Raw genomic sequence first — 24,917 nt, 5'->3', positions numbered from 1 at the left:
GTAGCTCTTGATTTCTGCTTTGGAGCTTATCTACATTTGGATATAATTAATTTTAAAAGATTCTAAGTGCCACGTTCACAATCTCTTTTCACAATCTCTCCATATATGGAAGTAGACACGCCCATTTGGGTGGAGCATGTCCAGAGCCAGATTAAGGTCTAAATGGGCCTGGAGCTGAAAATGATCAAGGGCCTATTTTGCGCAATAAAAGGGATTGTGGCCAGCACCTAATAATGTGGGTGGCGTGACCAGTGTTCTGTTTGGGTGGTCTGCTCATGGGTGTGTCTCTATTTGTGTGAATACTTTCAACTAATTATATATGCCTGGAAAAGGCAGGGGGCGGGCATAAGAAAATTGCAGGGAGATATATTGGCGGTTGCACTCCAAAGGTGCACCCGCAGGATCCCGGTGTCCTAAGATACTTGCAGGGTGAGTCAGCACTCATGTCATAAAAAAAAAATACTGAAAGCCGAAACTTGGTAGACAACATTTCAGCACCTTTTATGTGGTCACCTAAGTTTACCACACCATATACCCCTTATACAAATTATGCAACACAATAGTAACCCCCTTATACTGTACCTGCCTCTTACACATTATGCCACATGGATTAAGCCAAAATTCACACCAACTGAGTCAAAATTCACACTATGGCACACAGATTTAATCAAAATTCACGTTATGCCACACAGATTAAGGCAAAATTCACATTTTGCCACATGGATTGAGACAAAATACACACTATACCAGGCATGTCCAAAGAGTGGCCCTCCAGCTGTTGTGAAACTACACGTCCCAGCATAGTTTTAGCATTCCCCAATAGCAAAACTGTGGCAATGCATGATGGGACTTGTAGTTTCACAACAGTTGGAGGACCATAGTTTGGACATACCTGCACTATAACAAACAGATTGAGCAATAATGCACAATATGCTATAGAAACAGGGGCATTGCGCGCCGAAGGTGCGCATTAAAAATTTACACCATAATGCCCATTACATTTTAAGGCAAACACTATAATCTCCATTACGTATTATGCCAAACACCATAATGCTGATTAAAAATTATGCTACATAAGTGCTGCTACCTACATGTTCATTGCCAGGGGTTCCATGCTCATTGCCAGGGTTTCCATGCTCATTGCCAGGGGTTCCATGCTCGTTGCCATGTGGGATTACATGCTCATTGCCAAGGGGGAATACATGCTCGCAGTAGCTGGGGGACAACCGCAGCCAGGCATAAATGACAGCCGGACAGAGAGCAGGGGCTGTCCGGCTGTATTCAGAGCACTGCATGTCTGAGCTATTTCAAATAATACCCCTTTCACACCAGAAAATGCAGGGATTTACCCAGGAATATGGTCCCAGGATCATGCAGGGACATTCCCGGACTGGCTCCTTTTACACCAGCATTTTCTGGTGTGAGGGGGAGAGAAAACCACCCCCCGCCCCCCTTTAAACAACCAGCTATATCTTCAGAACTAACTGACCCCTTTATATGTAGGCTTCAAATGATATTGGTCAGTGGTCGCCAACCTTATTTGGGGTGTGAGCTACTCGAGAAAAATTAAACCGCTTGCAGAGCTACAGTACTAAAAATGTTTTTAGAAAAATCTGCTAATTTCTCATGTGGTCCCCGTACCTGTCTAGCCGACTTCCAACGGATCCCCTCTCCATCTTGCAGTGACTCCCAACTACCTTCCCACTTATATCTGTGGGAGTGTCAGCTGTTCTGCTGTCTCCCACCAGTGGCTACTGGTGCTGTGCATCTTCGTGGTCTCCAGTCTGCAATTGGACAATGACACCAGATCCCTCTGCAGCTGCCGGTAGCTTCCAGGTTCTCGCTTCCTGCCTTGTGGTGGCTCTTGGAGTCAGGTCTGGATTTCAGGCACTTAATCCCAGCTGACAGCAGTAGGCGAGCTACCCAATCTATGACTGTGAGCTACTGGTAGCTCGCGAGCTACAGGTTGGAGACCACTGATTTTGGTCTTGTGAAACTGGGCCGTTTGGTTCCAGAGAAATCTGTCCTCAAACAACATGAACAGCCGTGAAATTACATTTCAGAAATGAAACAAAATTGGTTTACCCGCAATATCTCTAGAACCAATGAACCCATATGGACCAGGTATCAGATTGAAGGCCCAGCGATTTGGGTTAGACTGAGATCAACCTCCAGCTTCTGTGATTCAAGAGCCGTTGGAACCGGGTGGAGGTTGGAATAAGCGGGTCCCATGTTATCCTATGGGGAAAATGTTCTAGGTTTGCCTGGCGGTATCTCCGGTTCGACCCGGGGCTGGGCTTGTTGGAAAGCCCTGGCCCTCAGCTACAAAATGGGCCTATTTGGAGAGTGGGCCTGGAGCGGTAGCTCCATCAGGCCCATTGTTAATCCGGCCCTGAGCATGTCACACCCCCTTAATGGGGCACAGTACAAACTTCTACTACCAACTATAATCTCCCTGAAACTCATTTTCAAAAGTAGGCAAGTATGTGGTTAATTTTGTTTCTGTGCAGGGAAAATACTGTCTGCTTTATTTTTACACTACAATAGATCTCACTTTTAAGTAAAAACCCACCCAAATCTAATTATCTCTGCACAAGTTACATCTGCCCCACCTGCAGCGCACATGGTTTTGTCCATTTAAGAAGGAATTTAATAGTGATGATGTGGGAGCGCGCAACATCACTAGTCTGCAGTCAGTATCCCATACACACTAGGTGAATTTCAGCTGAAAATCCCCCAAAACTGCCATTTTGTGCGATTTTCAGCTAAAAATTGTCTAGTGTGTATGGGCCTTAAGACACCCCTAGCACGTCTAGGGTTGAGCCATCAGCACAAAGTATTTGAGCAGACAGCATAACTCCGGAATGGCTGTAGAAATTTACACCAAGCTTGCTACACATATGACATACAATCTTGGAACAAACACTTTGGGGGTAAACACACACCTAGCACCAGCTTGCCTCTCAATATTTTTCAAATCACATTCATGTGCGCCTTTTCTTCTATTTCCTTTACTGAAAACCATCACCTTTTTTTCATATCCATTCATTTGTTCTTTCCTGACTTTACTTGTGTACATACTGTCCCATCCCCCACTGGTTACCCAGTTCACTTTATTTAGTCTTTTCTCACTTTGACTTTAAACCCCCCCCCCCCCCCAGGGGCATAACTATATATTACTAGGCCCCATAGCAAAAGTTTTTAAGGGCTCCCTAGTTAGCAAGTGTTGGTGATACATGTATGTAAAACATATTACTTAGACAGCAAAGATGAGCCCCCTTCAGCTCTGGGCCCCATAGCAGCTGCACCCCGCCCTCTTTCCTTGCAACTTTTCTTTTGTTATGCTTATTGTAGCTACTCAACATTTGGGTTCTGTTGCCCTCTAGTGTCAAACATCATATTGTGCAATTGGGTTGTTTTATAATGTTTCTATTTTTATTTGCTTTTTTGTACAAACTCTCATTAGTACTCCCAGATCTTATTTGTCTCTCCCTTTTTATTATCTAACTTCATTGCAGGCGAGTCCCCTAGAATTCTTTGGTAATATACAGGTTGAGTATCCGCATCCGTAGCTAATTCACATTCCTGGCACTCTGGTAGAAAAATTATATAACTGTTTTTTTAGGGTGCTTGTGGTGTGCACCAAAATAGGGTATACTTAGCTGCTGCACGTGTTAAATGAGCTGGCCCAGCTCATGAAGGGTGAGAGAATTGGGAGGTTTTTTAACACAATTGTGCTGCTAAGAAAAAATATATTACTTTGAGTAAAGATTTAATTGACCAAAAAAGAACACTGGACACGCTTTAGGAATTATACATTTTTATAGAAATTTCTATAAAAATTAATAATTCCTAAAGCGTGTCCAGTGTTCTTTTTTGGTCAATTAAATCTTTAATCAGTGTAATATATTTTTGCTTAGCAGCGCAATTGTGTTAAAAAACCTCCCAAAGATGTGCGCTTGCCTGAAATCTTTTGTACAGGACGGACAAAAGATTTCAAGGCTAATTTATGCGCACATCTTACGATCGCAGATCTTTCTAGTGTGTGGGCACCTTAAGTGTTGTTTAAAATAATGTCGGACCACTGTCTAATTAAATCCTCTATTTGCAGGGATATGATGTCCCTGTGTGTTTTTGTATATTGCTGTCAGAGAAATCAATAAATGTATGATGTGCACCACTCTTCTCCGTGTGTCTCTGATGTTTTATATTAGTTTGTAGTCAGTGCAATTTTTAATCAGGCACAGAGATAGTGTATGTCACTCTGGCCCTTATTCTGTTCTCGGCGGTACGGCCCGCGTGCGGCCGTACCGCCGATGTTTTCACTCTGCACATGCGCAGAGGTCACTCTGCGCATGTGCAGGCGAAATCGCCGCACAAAAATTTTATACGCCGCAAAGGGGGCGTATAGGGGCGTGAGGGGCTTAATACCCTCATTTCCCTATGCATACGCCCCGCGTTTCATGGGCGTTCCCATGCAAACGCGGGGCGTATGCATGGTAATGAGGCTATGACGCCAGTGATGGGGGCGGAAAGCTGACATCGCCGGATGTCAGCTCTCCGCCCCCATACAAGCTTTCACACGGACGATTGTCCGTGTGGTCTAAGCTTGCGTGAGCTGGTGGAGCGTGCGGCCCTGCCTTCGATGGTCGTCGACCATCGAATGCAGGGGGCAGCTCCCACCATGGTGGAGGCGTACGCCCCACCATTTTCATGCGGATCGCCAGCCGTCCGCGTACGGACGGCCGTGGCGATCCGTCTTGTAGGCGGGGATTGGTTTGTGCGGCCGGAGCAACGTATGCGGCTCCGGCCGCACAGATCAGAATAAGGGCCTCTGTTATTATTATGTTACCAATGTATCTTTAAGGAGTTTACAAATGTATAGTTTTTTTGTGGAGTTGTACAATTTTACATTAGCATACACACCATACAATCTTTTGAGTGGTTATACAATTTCTTGCAGATATTGTTAATTAATTTAATATAGAGCTCTGCAGTATGTAGCTTTTGTGTGTTTATAATGAATTTCCACAAAAATGGGTGTAGCACTTTATACAAGTCCCCCCGGGGGAATTAGCGGCTTTTATTTATTTACTTATTGCCGTCCTCCGGTTTCTGTTAGCTGCAGCTCACAGGCTTCACAGTCTCAGCCACCTTGGGTGCTTAGTGACTGCAACTGGGATTTGGATATGCCCAGTCCTTCTGTCGCAGGTACCGTGGCCGGCTATATTTATCTCCTCTTGACTGCGAAGGTGGGCAGTGTCATGGAGAGTCTGTGAGCCGGCTTTTCAGCACTGCTATAGCGCCGCACACACACTCTCTCTGCCCGTCCTGCACAGATTATCAAGTAACAGTGGGGACCTGTGACATGCTAATTTGTTTTAAGATATTTCTCCTTCAATACATGGTTCTATCATACACTATACACACAATTTAATACAGTGACAGAGGCCCTATGATCCGACGGCCGTTTCACCTAAGGCTTTCATAAGCATAGGCGAATCTAGAATTATGGTAATGGGTGGTCCCAGATGTAGACATAATAGCAGGGGAACCTTTGCGCGGCGTAGCTGCGCATCAAAAAGGGGGCGTGGCCTAACAAGAAGGAGGCGTGGCATCACAAAAAGGGGTGTGGTATTACACTTTAGACCATACACAGTAATGCCCATTACACATTTTAGCAAACTCCGTAATACCCATTACACATAAAGCCACACGCTGTAATGCCAATTACACATAAGGCCACACACCATAATGCCCATTACACATTGTGCCACACATCATGATGCCCATTACATACATATGAAACTGTAATGCCCATTACATATTTGCCACATAAGTGCTGCTTACCTACGTGCTCATTGCTAGGGGGTTCTTGCTTGATGGCACCATAGTACCCATTACACATGATGCCGCACACCATAGTACCCATTACACATGATGCCGCACACCATAGTACCCATTACACATGATGCCGCACACCATAGTACCCATTACACATGATGCCGCACACCATAGTACCCATTACACATGATGCCGCACACCATAGTACCCATTACACATGATGCCGCACACCATAGTACCCATTACACATGATGCCGCACATGATTAAAGGGGGGCGGGCTGAGGTGAAAGCGTGGAGAAGAATTGGAGCGGAAACTGCAGGGGTGACAGTCATTGACAGCTGGGCAGAGAGCAGGGGGCTGCCCGGCTGTATTCAGAGCACTGCAGGTCACGGCTGTTTGAAATAATACCCCTTTCACAATAGAAAATGCAGGGATTTTCCCGGGAATATGGTCCCAGGATCATGCAGGGACATTCCCAGGCTGACCCCTTATACACCAGCCTGCATTTTATGGTATGAGGGGGAGAGACAAACACTCCCCTCTTCCTACCCCCCTTTAACCAACCAGCTATATCTTCGGAACCAACTGACCCATTTACAGGAGACCAGTATCATATTGAAGAACTTTTGAGTTGGCTTTGAATGATTTTGGTCCCGTGAAACTGGGCTGTTTGGTTCCAGAGAAATCTGCCCTCAAAAAACATAAATAGTCATGAAATTACATTTAAGAAATGAAAAAAAAAAACCAATCGGTTTAACCTCAATGTCCCTGGAACCAATTAACCCATATGGATCCAGCCTGGTATCAGATTGAAGACCCAGCGATTTGGGTTCGACTGAGATCAACCTCGAGCTTCAGTGATGCCGAAGGGGGAACTGGCAGCCATTGCACTGGGTGGGGGTCGAATTAGTGGGTCCCATGTTATTCTATAGCAGGGTTGCCGACTTGCATATAATCCTCTCCGGGAGAAGCCCGGAGAGGAATCTTTCATTACGAGTTCGGGGGGCGGGGCTTACCGTGACGTCATTAAGCCCTGCCCCCATCATGACAAATAGGCGAAATAACTGATCTCAATGGAGGGGGCGGGGCTAAAATGACACGATTGTGCCATTTTAGCTCCGCCCCCTCCTCTGAGACCCGCGGATTGCGGCATTTAAATGCCGCGATCGGGGGGGGCTCAGTGGGGGTCCCCCTGATTCCGGGAGGGTTGCCCACCCTTCCGGGGGCCGGGAGGGGGGACCCGATTTTCGGGAGACTCCCGCAAATTCCGGGAGGGTCGGCAACCCTGTTCTATAGGGAAAACTTTCCAGCTTTGCCTGGTCGTATCTCCGGTTCCCAGGGGGCTAGAGACACGGGGCCCCTTTCCTCAGCTACAAAATGGGTTAATGGGTGGTCCTGTGCACCCCCGGACCACCCCCTAGATTCGCCTATGTTCATAAGGTTGGCAACCCTGCTTTATGGCATGTATTGAGACAAAAGAAACCCCCAAATATCCACAAAACTATTTTAGCTATATACAGTATTGAGGTTCATTCATGTGAAAGCTTTCTCCTTACAATCAGTGCGGAGATCAGGAGAACAGTGAGTGACAGCCCAGCGGCGGCGGCTAGGAACCTAAAACCTCCCTGCTTTGTTTCCGGGCGGTGGTGTTAGAGATTACACTGTATTAAACAAAGGCGATCGTTGATTGGCTGAGACGGCTGCGTGCCTGTGCGCCGGTGTCGGTGCTACCTGGAGATGGCGGGTAACCGGCTGGTGGTGGCCTGGGTTAGCAAAGCGGAGTGGGACCAGGTGCTGGAGTATCTTTACAGCCGGGACTGCAAGCTGCAGCGAGATGCAGTGCACCAGATCTCTGCCTGGAAAAGCAGGTGACACGCATAGTGGACAAGGCTGCCTGTGATGGGGTTTGTCTGTCAGGTGATGGGTCCTAGCAGGACCCGATAGGGTATCCTGGCGGTCATGTGATGGGTTCCAGTAGGACCCGATGGGGTATGTCTGTGTCATGTGCTGAGGTGGTGGGGCTCATTTATTAAAAGTGTTAGGACTCCAAGAAAAAAAAAAAGCTTTATCCCTGCAGTTCGTGGATTTAATGAACCTTTAATGACATGACAGAGTCGCTATTTATGACCTATAGAAGTAAAGCGAGTTTGATTGCCTTAATAGTACAGACCTTAACCACACTGCCAGCAGAATCAAGGAGGGAACTGAACCCCCCAAAATAGTGCTGAATGTAGTCCATAGGCTTCATTGGTGTACTTATTAGCTGTTGGGTCAAAGTTCTGCCATGCTTTACGGAGATAGGTAAATCCTGCCTCCAGGGGAGTATTAACTAAACCTTTGTGGGGCCCATAGCAATATTTAAAAAAAAAAAAAAAAAGGGCCCCCTCCCAGTGCTTCAATAGAAAGTGGGGCATACTTGCCTACCTGAACCTCTCCATGCGGGAGAAAATGCTCTGTTCCCGGACTTCCCTTGTAATGTATGATGGTCGAATAGTTTTATGCCATCGATGAATAGCTTCTGATGGCATGCGCGCGGATCCCGGCCGAGCAGGCTGCACACAGCGACCCTTCCCGTTGCTCTGTGCATGCGCGGCTAAGCGATGGCAGGAACCATCGATGGTGTGAGAATGGTTTATAGCCATCGATGGTTCCTGCTCTAGAAACCATCGATGGGTTATGTGCCGATGGCCATCCCTAGTTTAAAGCAGAGAGGGATCTGACAGATGGAAACTGAGTTATCAGTTGTGTGTGTATCCTATCTATCTATCTCCATTGTGGTGTTTTTTCCCTTTCAAGTCCTAAATGGTGAGGTATGACGTTGTTTGCACCCTGGCTAGAATCTATTGAAGGGAGTGCTGACCCTCAGTGGACATATTTACACTCACAAACTTAAAGACTTAATCGGTTTATTGCAACTGGCGTCAAGACGGTTGTAGTAAATCGAAATGTAGAAGTTTATCAGACTCCTTGTCTTTAAGTGAGTGCTGCCCCTATTACCTGTTATCTACATTTCTTGGAGAGGCGACAGACATTATTTTAAGGTGCCCACACACTAGAGCGATTTTTGGTCCGATTTCTGATAAATCGGCCGATATATCGTCCGATGCGCGCTCCCGTGGATCTTTAGCTGAATCTTCTGATTTTACGTGCTGCACGAAAAATCAGAAGATTTAACAAAAGATCCAAAGGAACGCAAAGGGAGCTTAAGAAAAATCTTTGGTAAAGATGTGCGCTTGCCTGAAATCTTTTGTCCAGGACTGACAAAAGATTTGAAGGCTAATTTATGCGTACATCTTACGATTGCAGATCTTTCTAGTGTGTGGGCACCTTAACACAGAGAGCTCTACAAAAAAAATAATTATAAATATAAAAACAATACTACCAAATGCGCTGTGTGTGTGTGTGTGTGTGTGTGTATGTATGTATGTAGTCTTGATCCCCTGCTCTGAGCCCAGAGGCAGGGGAATGAAAACGGCACTCACGGATTTGTAAATGAAGATTTTATATTTTAAAGTGCAGAAAGGTACAGCATATTCTTCTCAACGTTTCAAGGCTTGATGCCTTTTTGTCAGGATGCGCTGTAAAGTGCAGATAGTGCCAAAGGTGCAGTGTAATAAACTGAGCAGTCTGCTCTTACCTTAAGTAGCGTGGCTCTCCGGCGTCTGCAGGCTCCAGCTTCCGGGACCCAGGGCGCAGCCCACTGTGACGTACGGCCGTTACCTGGTAACCCAGGACGCCTGATGCCGGCTCTGCCGGAAGTGCCGTGACTAGTGAATGAAAGAAATAGGACCAACTTAAAAACGAGTTGGATATGTGTGCAAACAACAAAATGACAAACGTGCTTGCTACTTATTCTACCAATAGACAGAAAAGAGTGTGTATCTATATATAAAAAATGCTTTCCTACAGACCTCTATGTTAATTAATGTGGCATGTAAGCACATCACATTATGTGGACTTTAAAGCGCTCCTATTACATATAATAATCCCTAACTCCATGTAATTACTTTCTGAAATATCGCGCTCTTCAGGAACAATTTTTAACTATCTCTCCACCGGTTCTCTCTATGTAAATGCATTCCAGGCGATCATCTCATTAAGTCCCAGAGGTGCCATTGTGTTAAGTCTAAAGATCCATTGTGACTCTCGCTGTGACAGAAGTTTCTGTCTGTCACCCCCACGAAGTAATGGTGGGATGTGGTCTATAATTTTACACTTTAAATGGGCCAATGTATGCCCACTGTTCTTAAAATGCCGAGCCACCGGCTGGTTTACTTATTTTCCTTGTAGACTGGCCGTAATTGCTGAACGGTGCAAAGCCATACGCACCCGCAGATTGACAATTGTTTGGCCGACATAGAGTTTGCCACACGGGCACATAATGATATATATGATGAATGAGGTCTTACAATTCACAACATGTTTGATTTTATACGTCTGGCCGGTCTGCGGATGTTTAAAAGTGGCCGCTGGTTCCATATAGCTACAGGAAGGACACTTATAACAACCAGGTTTTTTCTCCTGTATATTGAATAAGGTCGGGGTGGGAGGTTTTGTTATGTTTGTCCTCACTAGCATATCTCGCAAATTGCGGCCCCTCTTGTAGCACGGCATTATGTTCTTGTCTGTAAAGCCGGTTAGTTGCTTGTCGCATTTTATCAGTGACCAACCTGCTTTGAGAACCCTGGGTAGGACCGTAGTTGCTGGTGTAAACGTAGTTACAAATGGAATTCTGTTAAATGCACTAGTGTTCTTGGTGTCTTTTCCTTGAAGCAATTGTTCACGAGGGATTTCCAACACCTGTGCCTTCTGCTTAATTAAAATGGCTCTTGCATAACCCCTTGAGGCAAATTTGTCCACCATTTTGTCCAGTTCTTGGCTGACTGTGGTGGTATCACTGTGTATTCTAGCCACCCTCATCATTTGTGACTTTGGTAAGCTCCGCTTCAGAGCTGGTGGGTGGTTGCTATTTGCCTTTAACAGGGTATTCCTATCTGTCTCTTTGGGAAAAACCGTTGTCACTACCCGATTGTTTTGTAGCTCAATGTTGACGTCCAAGTAATTAACTTTTTGCCCATCAATGTAATAAGTGAACTTGATAGGTCCTTGGCATGCATTGATGTTGTCTATGAGATCCATAAGAGCTTGTTGTGTGCCTGTCCATACGATCAGCAGATCGTCTATATAGCGAGTGTATAATGCTATATGCCGACTGATATTTTAATCTGTGAAGAAGAATTCTTGCTCTTGTTCAAAAATATAGACATTGGCGAGTGAAGGTGACACATTGGATCCCATAGAACAACCTGTGAGTTGCAGGTAGTAGCTGCCGTTGTGAAGGAAAAAATTCCTAGTTAAAGTAAGGTGCAACAATTCTAGGAAAAGGGGTATGTCAAGAGCTGAAAAATTAATTCTATATAAGAATGCCCTCATGGCTGAAAGTGCTTGTGCGTGCGGGATCACAGTATATAGGTTTTTTTACATCTAAAGTGCACAGTGCTGTGTTCTGAGGTAGTTCTTGTAATCCTTTAAGTTTCAATAGCAGCTGGGTTGTGTCCTTCAAGTAAGACCTTTGTACCATAATATATGGCTGGATGAGATTGTCCAAAAACTGCGAGATCGGTTGAAATAGAGACCCCCGGGCCGAGATGATGGGTCTGCCCGGGGGGTTTATAGGGTCTTTATGGATCTTTGGGATAGTATATATGACAGGAGTGATGGGATGATCTTTTGTAAGGGTTCTGAAAACTTTCTTGCTGATATGTCCCATTTGATGTGCCTGGCCCAATGTCGTGTCCAATTCTGTCTTAAATTGCCTAGTTGGATCTGCTGGCAGTTTTCTGTAGGTAACTGGGTCCGACAACATTGTGTCCAGATTCTGTATTGATCTGTGTCCTGTAAAACTATAGCCCCGCCTTTATCCGCGGGGCGTATAGTGATAAGGTACGTACACACGTACAGATTTTCTGTCTGATCTATCTGGTGGGAACAAAAATCTGGAAATGTATGGGAGCATATGACAATCAAAAATTTCCACCCAAATGCAGGAAAACAGAAAAAAAATATATATGCTTTGATAAATGTGCTATATCAGAATGATTTAAACAATTTATCTGACTGTCTGTTTTCAAGTGTTTAGGAACAATTTTTTGATTTTCATATGCTCCCATACATTTCCAGGTTTTTGTTCCCACCAGATAGATCAGACAGAAAATCTGTACGTGTGTATGCACCTATAGACAGATTTTGTGACAGATGTTTTAGGGCTTGGGCTTCACTTCTAGTCATATTTGACCATTTGCTGGGAGTGGTTGCGTCAAATTTCTTTACCGATTCGTCTTAAAATTTTACAAAGGTTTTGTTTGAGGCATTACTTGAGGGAGGGTCAAAGGTCGAATGACCATACTTGTTAATGAAATCCTCATGTGTATATATATATATTAATGGTATGAATGTTTTTGGAAGCAGCATGACCACATATGTTCCCTGAAGGTGTGGGAACTGCAAAAAATACAAATCGCACAAAAGTGGCGTGGTGCCAATATTTCCGTATAGGGAGAAGTGTGTGTGTGTGTGTGTGTGTGTGTGTATGTGTATATATATATATATATATATATATATATATATATATATATATATATATATATATATATATATATATATATATATATATATATATATATATATATATATATATATATATATATATATATATATATATATATATATATATATATATAATTTGTATGTATATGTGTGAAAAAATTCCAAAGTAGAAAATTGAAGATCCAGAAGGTGTGTATGGTTTTTTTTTTTTTTTTATTATTTTTTTTTCTTTGAACTTGCTTGAATGGCAATCTTACAGGTAAGTACAAGCAGGGTAACCTTTGCACCTGTCTCCTGGTGAAAAGGATTGCCTTATTTGAGGCGGTTCAGTATGCCAGGATTCATGCCAGAACATGTTCACACTCATGGTCCATGCACACTGGGCGACTATGCATGTATGGACAGCGAGCTGCGGGGAAAGCCGCTCGGTGCATACACACTGAGCGGCTTTTCCCCTGCCCGGCGCTGACGGAGCGGGAAGGACGGCGTTGCATAGCGCAGAGCTATGCAAAGCCGTCCTCATTGCTGCTCATCTGCTGGTATTACCAGCAGATGAGTGGCTTTCCCGGCGATGATGCGGGAGTGCGCAGCAGCTCTCATTGCCGGGGCATACACACTGGGCGGCTTTGAGCTGAAAGCCGCTCAAACAGGCTGTTTTGAGCGGCTTTCAGCTCAGTCGCCCAGTGTGTATGGGCCTTAACAGATGCACCAGAACATTTGTGTTTCCCCGCAAACCAGGTTGTCCCTGCTATGGTGGTTAGTCCTCTCCCCTGCCGGAGGGTTGTCAGTCTGGAATTTAGAACTGGATCCTCCTCATGACAGACTAGTGTTCCCCCTAGGCTGTTTTTGCCTGATTTTTAAAGGGAAAAATGCGCCCTGCCCGTTTAGCAGCGCCCCGCTCAAAGAGCATTCTTCCTGTCCCCGCCAGTGTGCACGGGGAAGCCCAGCACCACCGTAGGTGGCTTTGGCGGGGCCAGGCCCACCCCCTTCTGTGGCGGACAGGCCCACCCTCATTAGTGACAGTGGTGGCTAGACCTGCCCCTTTTCATGATGTCGGCGGCAGCGGGCCCGGTCCGCCCCCCTTATGCTGACCCTATGCAGCAGTGCCCTTCCCGGTTCCTAGAAAGAACCCTGACAGACGCGAGTCTGAGGGATTGGGGTGCTGTAATCCAGGGACTTCAATTCCAGGGCAAGTGGCAGAACCACGAATCCTCTCTCCCGATTAACCTATTGGAGCTTCGGATAATATACAATGCACTCATTCAAGCAGAGCATCTACTTCGGAAATCAGCCTATTCTGATCCAGTCGGACAATGCCACAGAGCGGATACAAAAAGCAGATGACAGGTAATACGTGGCGCAATGCTGCCTTAATTCACAATTAACTTTAAGACCTACAATAGGAAAAAGTTGGGATATAGAAAAATGGCGCAACAGAATACTTGAGGTTTTTTATGTTTCAGACTCCTCCTTTCACGAGATGAGGTCGTTCTCACGTAGGCATAGGTTACCGGGTTGTGGTGTTCAGTGAAAAAAACATAAACAATAAACAATTACATTTTAAAAGTTTGTGTATGTGTCACTTTGTATAAACCATTAAATAAGTGATTTTTCAAATATGGAGGTGGATTTAGTCCCATAAGGCTTACCGAGACTCACGTTGATTTGAGATGGTATCCCTCTCATAAAGGTTTCTTTGGCACGATCTTAGGGAACTTCACTTCTCAATAAAGATTTTCTTATATATGGAGTGGTCACTTGTTTTCACATGTGATTTATGAAGATGAAGAACACATGTAAAGGTTTCTTTTATTTAAAAAAAAAAGAGGGTGTACCTCTACTCACGATGTGATATGGAGTTTTCAAACCTATAAAGGTTTCTTTACATGTTTCTCACTGCCACAGAGCGGAACAGAGAGCAGGGCTTGTATGCAAGAAGTATCCAATATTCTCCTATAGGCAGAAAGGCATGCCTTAACAATATTGGCTGTGTTCATCCCGGGTGTGAAGAACTGGCAGGTGGATTAGTATAATTTATTTATATGGTGCCACAAAGGTTCCACAGTGCCTAACAATACACAAATGAGCAAAAACAGATAAAGAATTACAGTACAAGACAACTTAGGACAAGTACATGGTAAATATGGATAGTTGCATCAGGGGACAGGACACTGAAGCAATCATCAGGTTAGCAGTGGCTTATATATTCTAAAGCCCTGTACATATGCATCAATATTTATTTATCTCCCCCCCCCCCCCCCCCCCTGATTTTCTATTCGATTTTGCTTTATAGAAGCAAAATCGAATCCTAAAAGAAATCAAATGTTTTTTTGTGTCACTTTAGATCTACATTGGATTTGATGCGTGCTCCCGTTTTCACAAAAAAAAGAAAAGAACAATCTACTGTGCAGCCAAGGAAATATTGAATTCGATCTAGTAAATCGAATGTGTACAATGGGTACTTGTGTAGTTTCACGGCGCCGTGCTACTTCCGGGTTCTACGCTCTCCACAAACTATGTTAAAAAAAGTAACTTAACTCCATGCCAACATGGATAGTTCTTACCCCCATTATCCATGTTGGCATGGAGTTGATTTTAAATAGCGTGGCGAGCGTAGCAAGCCACCGAGCCCGCAAGGGGAATCAGACGCACGGCGCCATAATGGCGCCGTGAAACTACACAAGTACCTTACAATGTACCATGCATGTATATTCAATTTGATATCTAATTCAAAAGTACAGATCTAATGCCAAATCGAATGGAAAGATCTAATAGAAAATGGAATCTAACATCGAATGAAAAGCAAATCTGTGTGTGTGTGTGTGTACAGGGCTTAAGAAAGGCACATGAGGAGACATTTATTCAGGCCCTGCTCGTGAGAGCTTAGATTCTAAAGGGGAGGGTTAGACAGACTAGACAGACAGGGATTATCTCAGCCGCCACGATCTACACCGAGGGGAGTGTGGTCTACACACTCTGATTTTTCACCGAGACTTTAAATGTTGTAAGAGCATTGAAGTATGTCTTCAAATAACAGCTAGGGTTCGAAAGATGGACACTCTTCATGTTGTATGACGTGAAGAAGGAATTTCCTGCATCAAAGCAGTCTATTGCTCAATGGATACGGCAGGCTATCCAACAAGCATATGCTTTGACTGCTCCACAATCGATTTAAGGCCCACTCAACAAGATCGGTGGGCTCATCCTGGGCGGCTGCTCTGAGAGTCTCTGCTTTGCAATTATACCGGGTCTCTACGTGGTTTTGGAAGAATACCTTTTGTCAAATTTTCCAAATTTGATACCCTAGCCCAGTGATTTTCAACCTTTTTACCTTGCGGCACACTAAAATAAGATTTTAAAATAAAATTGACAAGGCACACCATGAGATCCCCACAAGGCAAAACACATTGGCCCCCACAGGAAAAAAAACAAACCTATTGGCCCCATATAAAAAAAAAAATCACACTGGTCCCCACAGGTAACAAAAATAAAATACATTGGCCCTCTACATGAAAATAAGAGACCAGTGAATAACAGTTGAATTGGTGGTGGCTGCAAACTGGTTTGGGCATCTCTAGATCTGGGGGCACACATAAGAACAGCTCAAGGAGTCACAGTGGTTAAACAAACACTGTTCTAGCCAATGAGGATACCCAGTTTGGATGGGAGGTACTGCAGTCAACTTTGCACGGTCCCACCCATTCTTGAAGCTTTGGGAGGTCCCCATTGTACTAAGCGAACCCCAATATCTCTTATGTATGCTAGAGAAAATGCAATATTTAACCGGTAAATCCCTTTTCGCTTTGTCCATAAGGGATACTGGGCGCCCACCTCGGTGGTTAGTTGCCTGCAGGTGTTACCTTTTTTGCTATTCTCCCTCTTATGAGATAGATGTTGTCAGCTGTTGCTGTTTGTTTGACCAGCCATTGTTGGTCTGTTTCGTTTGGGTGTGTTGGTTCGCTAATTTCACCTCCTCTCATGTAGGTTTCTCTCCCACCTGCTTTTTTTATGAATTGTGAGGACTGCAATTCATTGTTTTAATTTCCTTTACACCACTATTTTTGCCACTTTAGAAGTAAATGATTGATGTATAATGTAACCACATTTTATTTCAACCTGTAACCTGATGGCACAGTGGTTATTGCCACCGTCTCACAATGCTGGAGAGGTTGCTTTCAAATTCTCAGCAGGTTTTATCCCTCATTCCAAATAAATACAAGATTGTCCTCTGATAAAGTTCACTCTATTGTGTGTCGGTGTGGTAGGATATATAGCTTGTAACCTGCCTAATGACATCTGTAATATATAGGTGGTATCGAAACTACTATTAGTAGTAATCCTAAACAAATCCTAATGCTTTCTGTAGGCATTTTTTTTTTTTGTGATCCAGATACTTGCTAGGACAAAATGTTGGCCTGATACCGTATGTGAGCTCTATTTTTGGACTGTTTTTTTTTTTTCTGTATTGTGATAATTTATTTTCCATGCAACATGTTGCTAGTATGTGACGTTATTGTGCTGCCTATCTGTTACAGGTATGGGAACAGCATGCCACTTGCCGTAGAATGCACTGCTGACCTTGTGCGATGCAAAATTCTGGACATAAGTGGTGGGATGGGAGAACAAGAGCTTGCCTTGCTGTATGGATTGGCACTTGTCAGGTTAGTAATGCGCATGCCTTGCATTTCTTAAGTGGTCTACACACGGAGCGACTATGCTGAGCAATCTGAGTGATGCTAGATCGCTCAGCACACAGCAATGTGTCAGCAATGTGTGCTGAGTGATCTGTCCGGGCCATGCATCGCTATCGCTATGGACCCTACACGGAGTGATGTAGGGTCATTTTCTAAGCGATCTAGTGAGATTGCTTAGAAAATGGGCAGAAATCACCCGATGTATAGGCCCCATCAGCCTCCTTTTATCCACTATGCTTTTATCCATTTGTGCTTTCCCTAAAAATGACTTTAGTTCTACATGCCACCAGGTTGTTACCCCTAGGAATTTTAAATCCTAAATTGTGAAGTGCCATCAGGGAAATGTAGCAAGGAATTACATATAATACATTTATTTCTGGATCAAACAGTTGTGGAGAAAACTTTAAAGCCAAGAAGTATCTTACCACTAGACCTTTATGGTCTAAAACAGAGTTACTTAACTCTGCCATTACAGTCCATGTTTTAAGGATTTCCATGCTCAAGCACAGGTGACTTAATTAGTACCCCCATCAATTTGATTTAACCATCATGGATAAACTTAAAATGTTGACCTCAATGACAGAGTTTGGGAACCTGTGGTCTGAAAGCACTTTTGGGGTCTTAGAAGTAAAACTGTGTCCTACGCAGTTTGGTTTTTAATTCGTGTTTACATTATGGAGATCATAACATTAACCTTTTTGGTGGTATGCCCGGAAATTGGTGCACACGCATCCGTTGCGTTGCTGTCTATCCCGGTGCAGACATCCCTGGCAAACATACACCGGGGCTGCCATGCAGCTGTCCCCCGTTGACGCCAGGCCACGCCGCCCCGAGTGGCCATGTTTGGGGCTGCTAAGGAGCTCTCGGTTGTCCAGTGGCTGAGAGGCCAGAAACAGGCAGCGGCTGCAGCTTGAGTGGTGAGTATTTCTGGGGCAGGACAAACTTGCCCTGGTATGTTTGTCATGCCCTAGGGAAGGCCACCACTCAAAGGGTTAAATCCTAATGATGCACACTCTACAAATTATCCACCTCTCCCTTGCCGTACCCCATAGTCTGGTACATGTAGCTATTTTTTGGTTCTACAGGTACTGTAATCTAATCCTGCTGATAACTTAAAAGTGAACAATCTTTGGGGCTGCAGAAGGGAGTTTTGTGAAGGCTGTGCACAGATTAGGGCAGCACTCATGACTCTGGCTAGGTGAAATGGGCTTGTTAAATCATTGTTTACTTAGGTAGTGATGCAGCTTTAAAGAAAATGGGGTCCGAAAATACTAGATTCCTACAATGGTCGGCAAAAAACAGGCTTTTTACCTCTAGCAGCGCATTCACCTTATAGCTCCTACTTGGAAGTCATCATCCCTATGAATTCATATAGTTTTATGCAGTCATCCACAAGCTCTGTATAAGCATTAGAAGGAGATGAGCTATGAAGCCAAGTAAACCCTAAATCATACTGGAAACTGGGGAGCGGTAAAGTAGTAATAGATTACTCTGCAGCTGGATAAAATGATCCACAGATGACCAGATAGGACACAGACAGGTAAGGCAAGATATATTCATGAAGAGATTGTCTCTGGGAAAGTTTGCAGGAGACAAGGACCATAAATAGCAGGTGACCATCCAAATTGTAAGGCTAATTTTGGACATGTTCAAGACAGCTGACAGACCATGTCTAGTCAGACCTCAGTTAGACATGCCAACGCACTCAATATCTCGACAACCGACTTATTTTTAAACCAAATACGCGATATAGCGCGTATTTTACAGGGAAGTACCTTCCAGGGACTCACTTTTTTAGAGTGGGCACTTGGATTGGACAGGCAGCGTCTGACAGCAGGCGCTTGGGCCAGTGTTTGTCTGCTACTTCAGCAGCACAGAGGGGACAGTGGCAGGATGGCTGCCTCCCTGCACTGGCTGGCAGCACATGAGGCGCTGGCATGTAGGAGGAGTGTCTGGAGCGTAGGACCGGGGTTCAGCATCTTCCTGCAGATCTCCTGTTCCTGGTGTCGGCAACCCCAGCACTGGCATCTATTAATAATCACCGCACTGAAGCTGCAGCATGGGAACACTGCTTGCTCCTGTACCCCTGCTTCAGTGCGGGGATTATTAGTAGATGCCAGTGCTGTTGCTGCCGAGACCAGGAGCCAGAGGTCAGGTTATACCCCATAGCAACAAGCATGTAGGTAAGCAGAACTTATGTGGCATAATATGTAATGGGCTATACGGCATGTGGTATTATATGTAATAGGTGTGTGACATATAATGGGCATTACGGTGTAAATTTTTGGCGCACGCTGTCCCCATTTCCAGATTGTCTTTTCCACTATATGTCTTGCTTTATGTGTGAGTGGACCAAATGATACTTTTGTCACTGTCAAACTATACGTTAGGTAGACATGGGTTAGGTCGACAGGTCAACATGGGTTTTTTCACTTTTTTTTTACCCGAATGTCGACATGGACAGTTAAGTCAACTGCAGCCCCTCGCTTCGGGCACGGTGCCTCTCTGCACACTATTTTATTCTTCCGCCACGCCCTAGTGGATGGTAGGGCATGAAATACCGCCTGTTGGCACAAAAAACAGTGAAAAAAACCCAAGTCGACCTACAGTAACTCATTTGTCGACCTTGTCCCATGTTGACCTAGAACCCTGTTGACCAAAGTCGGATTGACAATACGACCGTATCCCTTAAATCCATGCTTGAGCACCTGTGCTTTATGTAAATCTCTGACTAGTAAAGCATCTGGGCAAGTTTGGTTAGAAATGGCTAGACTTCAAAAGTAACGGGTCTTCAGATTGTTGTCTCATCTACTATAGTCTTACTTCATTAATGGAAGTTTGACCTACATTATGTCTTTTATGGTGTAGTACAACTTTTGTTCTTCTATTACAGGTTTGTAAACCTTATCACAGAACCAAAGCAGAAATCATTTGCTGTTCCTTTGAGACGTCTGGCTAATGAGGCAAGTGACCAATACAGACCACTTTAATAAAGCATTGTAATGCAGCACTAATATCATATTTTGATAGGTGAAAGAACAAGTGAAGCTGTCTATTTTATAACAAAAGTGGTATATTCTATCAAACTTATTTTTAGTGAAACTTTCTGGAAATGTGAGGTAGGCTGATTGATTAATGATGAGGAGAAAGCAGATAAATTAAACCTAGGCAGGTATGCTTCACCCTGTGTGTCGCCCCACTACAGTCTCCAACATCATGTGTCACACCCACTACAGTCTACTGCACTGTATGTAGCAAAAGATGTGCCCTTATAATACATACATACATACATACATACATACATACATACATACATACATACATACATACATACATGTATGTAAGACACGGGCGTGCCCTTATATTAAGGCTGAATCGAACAAACGTAATTTTCCGATAGGGATCTTTTGAGATTGGGCATGGTGTTTGATGGGTTACTCCTCAAAAGTAACTGTTTGTACTGAGCTGAGATTTGGCATGGACGTGTAGAATTGTAAACCGGTGCTGCATGCCTCTGATGGTGAGATGGAACTAGTTTAGCTCTGCCTTTGCCCTGGCACAGTAATTCTAGCAGGAAAGCATTATAGTTTGCATGGGGGTACCAAAATCCCTACCACTGGCCCTGGCTCTACTTAATAGGGGTAGGGAAGGGGGGTATTTGGTGGCAGAGGGAAAGGAGTTCACCCACCTCTCCAGGACCACTTTTAGCCCTGTATATACTTGATTTACAGTATTTATATGCACTGCAGATAACTTCATCCTGAGCCCTCTGGGATAAATTAAACATATGTGATGTATAAAATGCACACACACCCTTGATGTACAATATTTATATATGGCAGGGCTCTGGAACCCCCATTCACTGCGCAACTGCAGATAACTTCACTTGGTGCCCTCACAGCTAACCTGATATATAGAAACCCAGGGTGCGGCACTCAAACTGTGTAAATATCTATATATTGGCATTATATACATTACATACGTGTTTAATTTAGCCCAGGAGGGCTCAGGATGGCAGGCAGAGCAGGAGGCTGAGGCGGGGAAGGAGCAAGAGAGCTCAGTAAAAACGGCATACGGCTATGCACTCCGCACTGTCCGCAGTGACTAAAATGGCGGCTGGGACGCTGCCTCCTAGCATGACTGCGTGTGTCCCAGGCCACTGCAGCCGTGGTGTCGTGCTGTGCATGCAGGAGGCACACATGAAAGGGAGGGACTGAGACATCTAGCCGACGCCGCTGAGCCGCACATGAAAGGGAGGGAGCTGCACAGAGAATATCAACAGAATTTAGTAAAGTTTAGAGTCATTGTGTTATGAGGAAAGGGTAGGCAGATTATGTATGTTTACATTAGAAAAGAGGCATCTAAAAGGGGATAAAATTAATATATACAAATACATAAAGGCTTAATAAAGTGAACTGTCAGGTGTCCTGTGTAAACAAATCACGTGGTCACCCCCTTAGATTAGAGGAGGGGAAATTTGTCACCAAGTGAAGGAAAGGTTTCTTTACAGTTAAGATATGGAGTACTCTGCCAAAGAAGGTTGTGATGACAAAATTAATTGATACATTTTAAAAAAGGGTTTCAGGGTTATAACCTTAAATGATCATGAACTAAAGAGGATCAGTAATAATTTGGACAGCCCTTTTGGGTCATCAGAGATTCTAGTTGATATCAGATAGGCAGGAACCTCATCCTCGTCATTACACTGAAGGAGGTTATGTATAAGTTTAACTTTATGGACTTTTTTTTCAACCTCAACTACTATGTAACTATATATGTAATTATGTTTGATTCAGACATGGGGAGAAGGCAGAGTGGCTATTTTTTTTTAAGCTTCAGCAAGTGACAACCTATGTAAAGAAGAAACCTATATACAGTATTAAGAACTGTGACCAAATCAAAGAGGGGGTTTTCAATCCAGAATTCTGACTGTTGGAATGCCCCGACGATCGGTATCCCGTACTGTTTTTGTTTCTTCCAACTGTAACTCAGCAGCCGGAATTCAATGTTCCGAGTGTCGGAAAGTCAGCGGATTGTCGAAAAACGGCCGTGAATTCGACAATCCGTGGCCGTCTCCAACAAAACAGATCTGACTTATTCTAAAATTTGGATCTGACACCCTTCAATGCTGTCATTAATGGCAGCATTGAATAGGTGAGTTCCAATGTTTCCCCTGTCTGGAAATATCAGCACAAATGGAATACCCTCTCAGTGTCCAAACAGATTAGTAATGACAATGTCAAGTATTTTTTTTTTTAGAATAAAGTAATAACATTCCTGTACTCCCATCATAATATACAGAGTCACATTATTATGGGAGGATCATTGAGAAATATAAGCGTTTTATACCACAAGGTGTTATGGAAACACTTAAAATGTTTTCTTTTATAATGAGCAGTAAGACCTCTATGAAACTCCCCCATGTTTCAAAGAATTTGTTTGTACTCTGGGGAGTGATGTTTCCTAACCAGTCCATATAAAAGATAGAGGATTTGGTCCCAAAATAGTTTAATATTTGTGGAAGTGTGTTTGTATCCATTACTGTAGTATAGTTTTATGGGTCACTGATGGAATTCCTAAAAGCAATATTCAAACCGTACAAGGGATTCAAATATCCAATGGTAAACAGCTGAGATTTGCCCATTCCTGTTGTGAAGGTATTTTTAACTAAATGATCTCTGAAGCTTACAATCTATAGGGATAACAGGAGATCCTGATGAGATGCAATTAGATATGTTTATTACTGGAGGTTATGTTTGGGTTCCGGAATATGGTAAGCTTGCCTGTAGAGGTGAGTGTTTTTTCAGGGAACGCTTGAAAATCTGGAGGCTAAAGGAGAGTCTTAGGGGGGTATTCAATGGTAGTCGTGCTCCCGCAGCCATCTCCCGACAGGGGAGATGGCTGCGGGGCCCTATTCAATGCGGTCTTCCCCGACAGCATTGAACAGGGGTTCTCCGCAGAACGAGCCCAACATCACAAGCTGTCGGGCTCGTTCTGCCGAGAAAAGCCGGAAATAGGCGAGCTCCCGGCCAGAGCTTGTCTATTTCCGTATTCAGATTGCGGCCACGCCCCTTTTCTCGCCGCTCGGCGGCCGGGACATAGAATCCCGACCGCCGAGCTCAAGTCGAGCAAAGCTAGAACGGGACAGGGGCACGGCTGTCGAGCTTGCTCGACAGCCGTTCCCCTGACATTGAAAACCCCCCTTCATGTGCGTTTAAGGGTATTCCGTAGAATGGGTGCTGCCTGGTGAAAGTCCTGCTATTGTGAATGGGAAATTGTAAGGAGTGTGCATGAGAGACAGATCTTGTGCAGTGGACTATAGGCAACCAATGGAGGGACTGACAGAGCGGATCAGCAGACGTTGAATGTCTAGACGGGTCAATCAAAATGGATTGTAGTTTTCAGAGTCTTTTCTTAGGAAGAGCAGTAAGGAAAGTATTGCAATGATGTGTGATATGAGTGAATGAATTAGAGATTTTGCAGTGTCTTGTTTAAAATACGGTTGAATTTTGGATGTGTTGTTTTTTAGATGTATGTAACACGATTTACAGATTGTATGTGAGGAATAAAGGACTGTTTTTGAAATGTTGAGTTTGAGGTGGTGAGATGACATCCAAGATGAAATGGCAGAAAGGCATTCAGAGACACAGAGGTATACTGATGGTGACAATTCCGGGAAGGATGGATAGATTTGAATATCCTCAATGTACAGAAGATACTGATATCCGAAATAGTTGATTGGTTTGCCAAGAGAGGAGGTAGAGATTAAGAAAAGCAGAGGACCTAAGACTGAGCCTGGTGGTACTCCCAACTGACAGAGGTAGTGAGGAGGAGGTAGAATCAAAGAAGCAAACACTGAAAAAGCGATTAGATGGGATGAGAGCCAAGAAAGGGCTGTATTTTGAAGATATGCGGTCCCTAGGTCAACTATGTTTAGGTTGCTACCTAAAGCTGTGTACACATGGCGGTGATATAGTGCTCAGTGTCTCCTTTTCATCAGCGACCAGAGATGGTCACTGATAAAAGGGAACCTCTGCCGGGGGAGCCGCAGAGGGAATCAGCTGGTCGCAGGAGCAAGCTCCTGCGACCAGCGATCACAAGGGGGCTAAAAACGGGAGCACGCACCCGGCAATATATCGCCGGTGCACACTCCGATCGCTGGCAATATGGTCGCTCAGCGACCATATTGCCGGCGATTATAGCCCGTGTGTACGCACCTTAAGAATTGTCAAAATACCCTAGGTTGACATTGACAGATGGTTTACACCAGGGGTGGCCAAACCAGTCCTCGAGATCTACTAACGGTTTAAATTTTCCACATCACCTAACTGGTGCACAGCTGCAGTCAATACGAACTGTCACATTTTTCAAACATGCTGCATTAATTCCTACTATAGATCCACATGTTCCCTGAAAAACATGCACCATTGGTAGATCTTGAGGACAGGTTTGGACACCCCTGGTTTACACAATCTTAAGGTCGACCTAAACATGGTTGACAAGAATAAAGTTAACGTGAGTTTCATGGTTTTTTTTTTTTTTAAGAAAAAAGGTTGTCTTTCATACCTAGTCATTGTGTCGACCTAGTCATTGTTGACCCTTAGTGTAATCTATACCGTAATCATTCTGAAGACCTAGGGACTGTGGTATTTGTATGAGAAATTAGTGGTCAACCATGCCCAAGGCAACCAAGATCTAAAAAGTGAGAAAACGGTAACAGTGGCCAGATCATTCACTACCTGGTCATTGCTGTCTCTGTGTAGTATTGAGA

The 24,917-nt window shown here is 44.2% G+C and overlaps 1 protein-coding gene across 1 annotated transcript in view; it reads left to right on the top strand.

Moving 5' to 3' along the window:
- The first annotated feature begins 7,500 nt into the window (after positions 1–7,500).
- Positions 7,501–24,917, top strand: part of LAS1L (LAS1 like ribosome biogenesis factor) — a 58,197-nt gene continuing 40,780 nt past the window's right edge. Inside the window, exons 1-3 of the mRNA XM_083159303.1 lie at positions 7,501–7,714; positions 16,988–17,113; positions 20,040–20,109. Coding sequence (XP_083015429.1) covers positions 7,584–7,714; positions 16,988–17,113; positions 20,040–20,109 — 327 coding nt within the window. The 5' untranslated portion in view covers positions 7,501–7,583. The remainder of the gene's footprint in view (positions 7,715–16,987; positions 17,114–20,039; positions 20,110–24,917) is intronic.

This window comes from Crinia signifera, chromosome 9, assembly GCF_055691185.1.
Source record: "Crinia signifera chromosome 9, ASM5569118v1, whole genome shotgun sequence".
Lineage (NCBI taxonomy): Eukaryota > Metazoa > Chordata > Amphibia > Anura > Myobatrachidae > Crinia > Crinia signifera.
The sequence above is the reverse complement of the archived record's forward strand: the minus strand, read 5'-3'. Positions and strand labels throughout refer to the sequence as shown.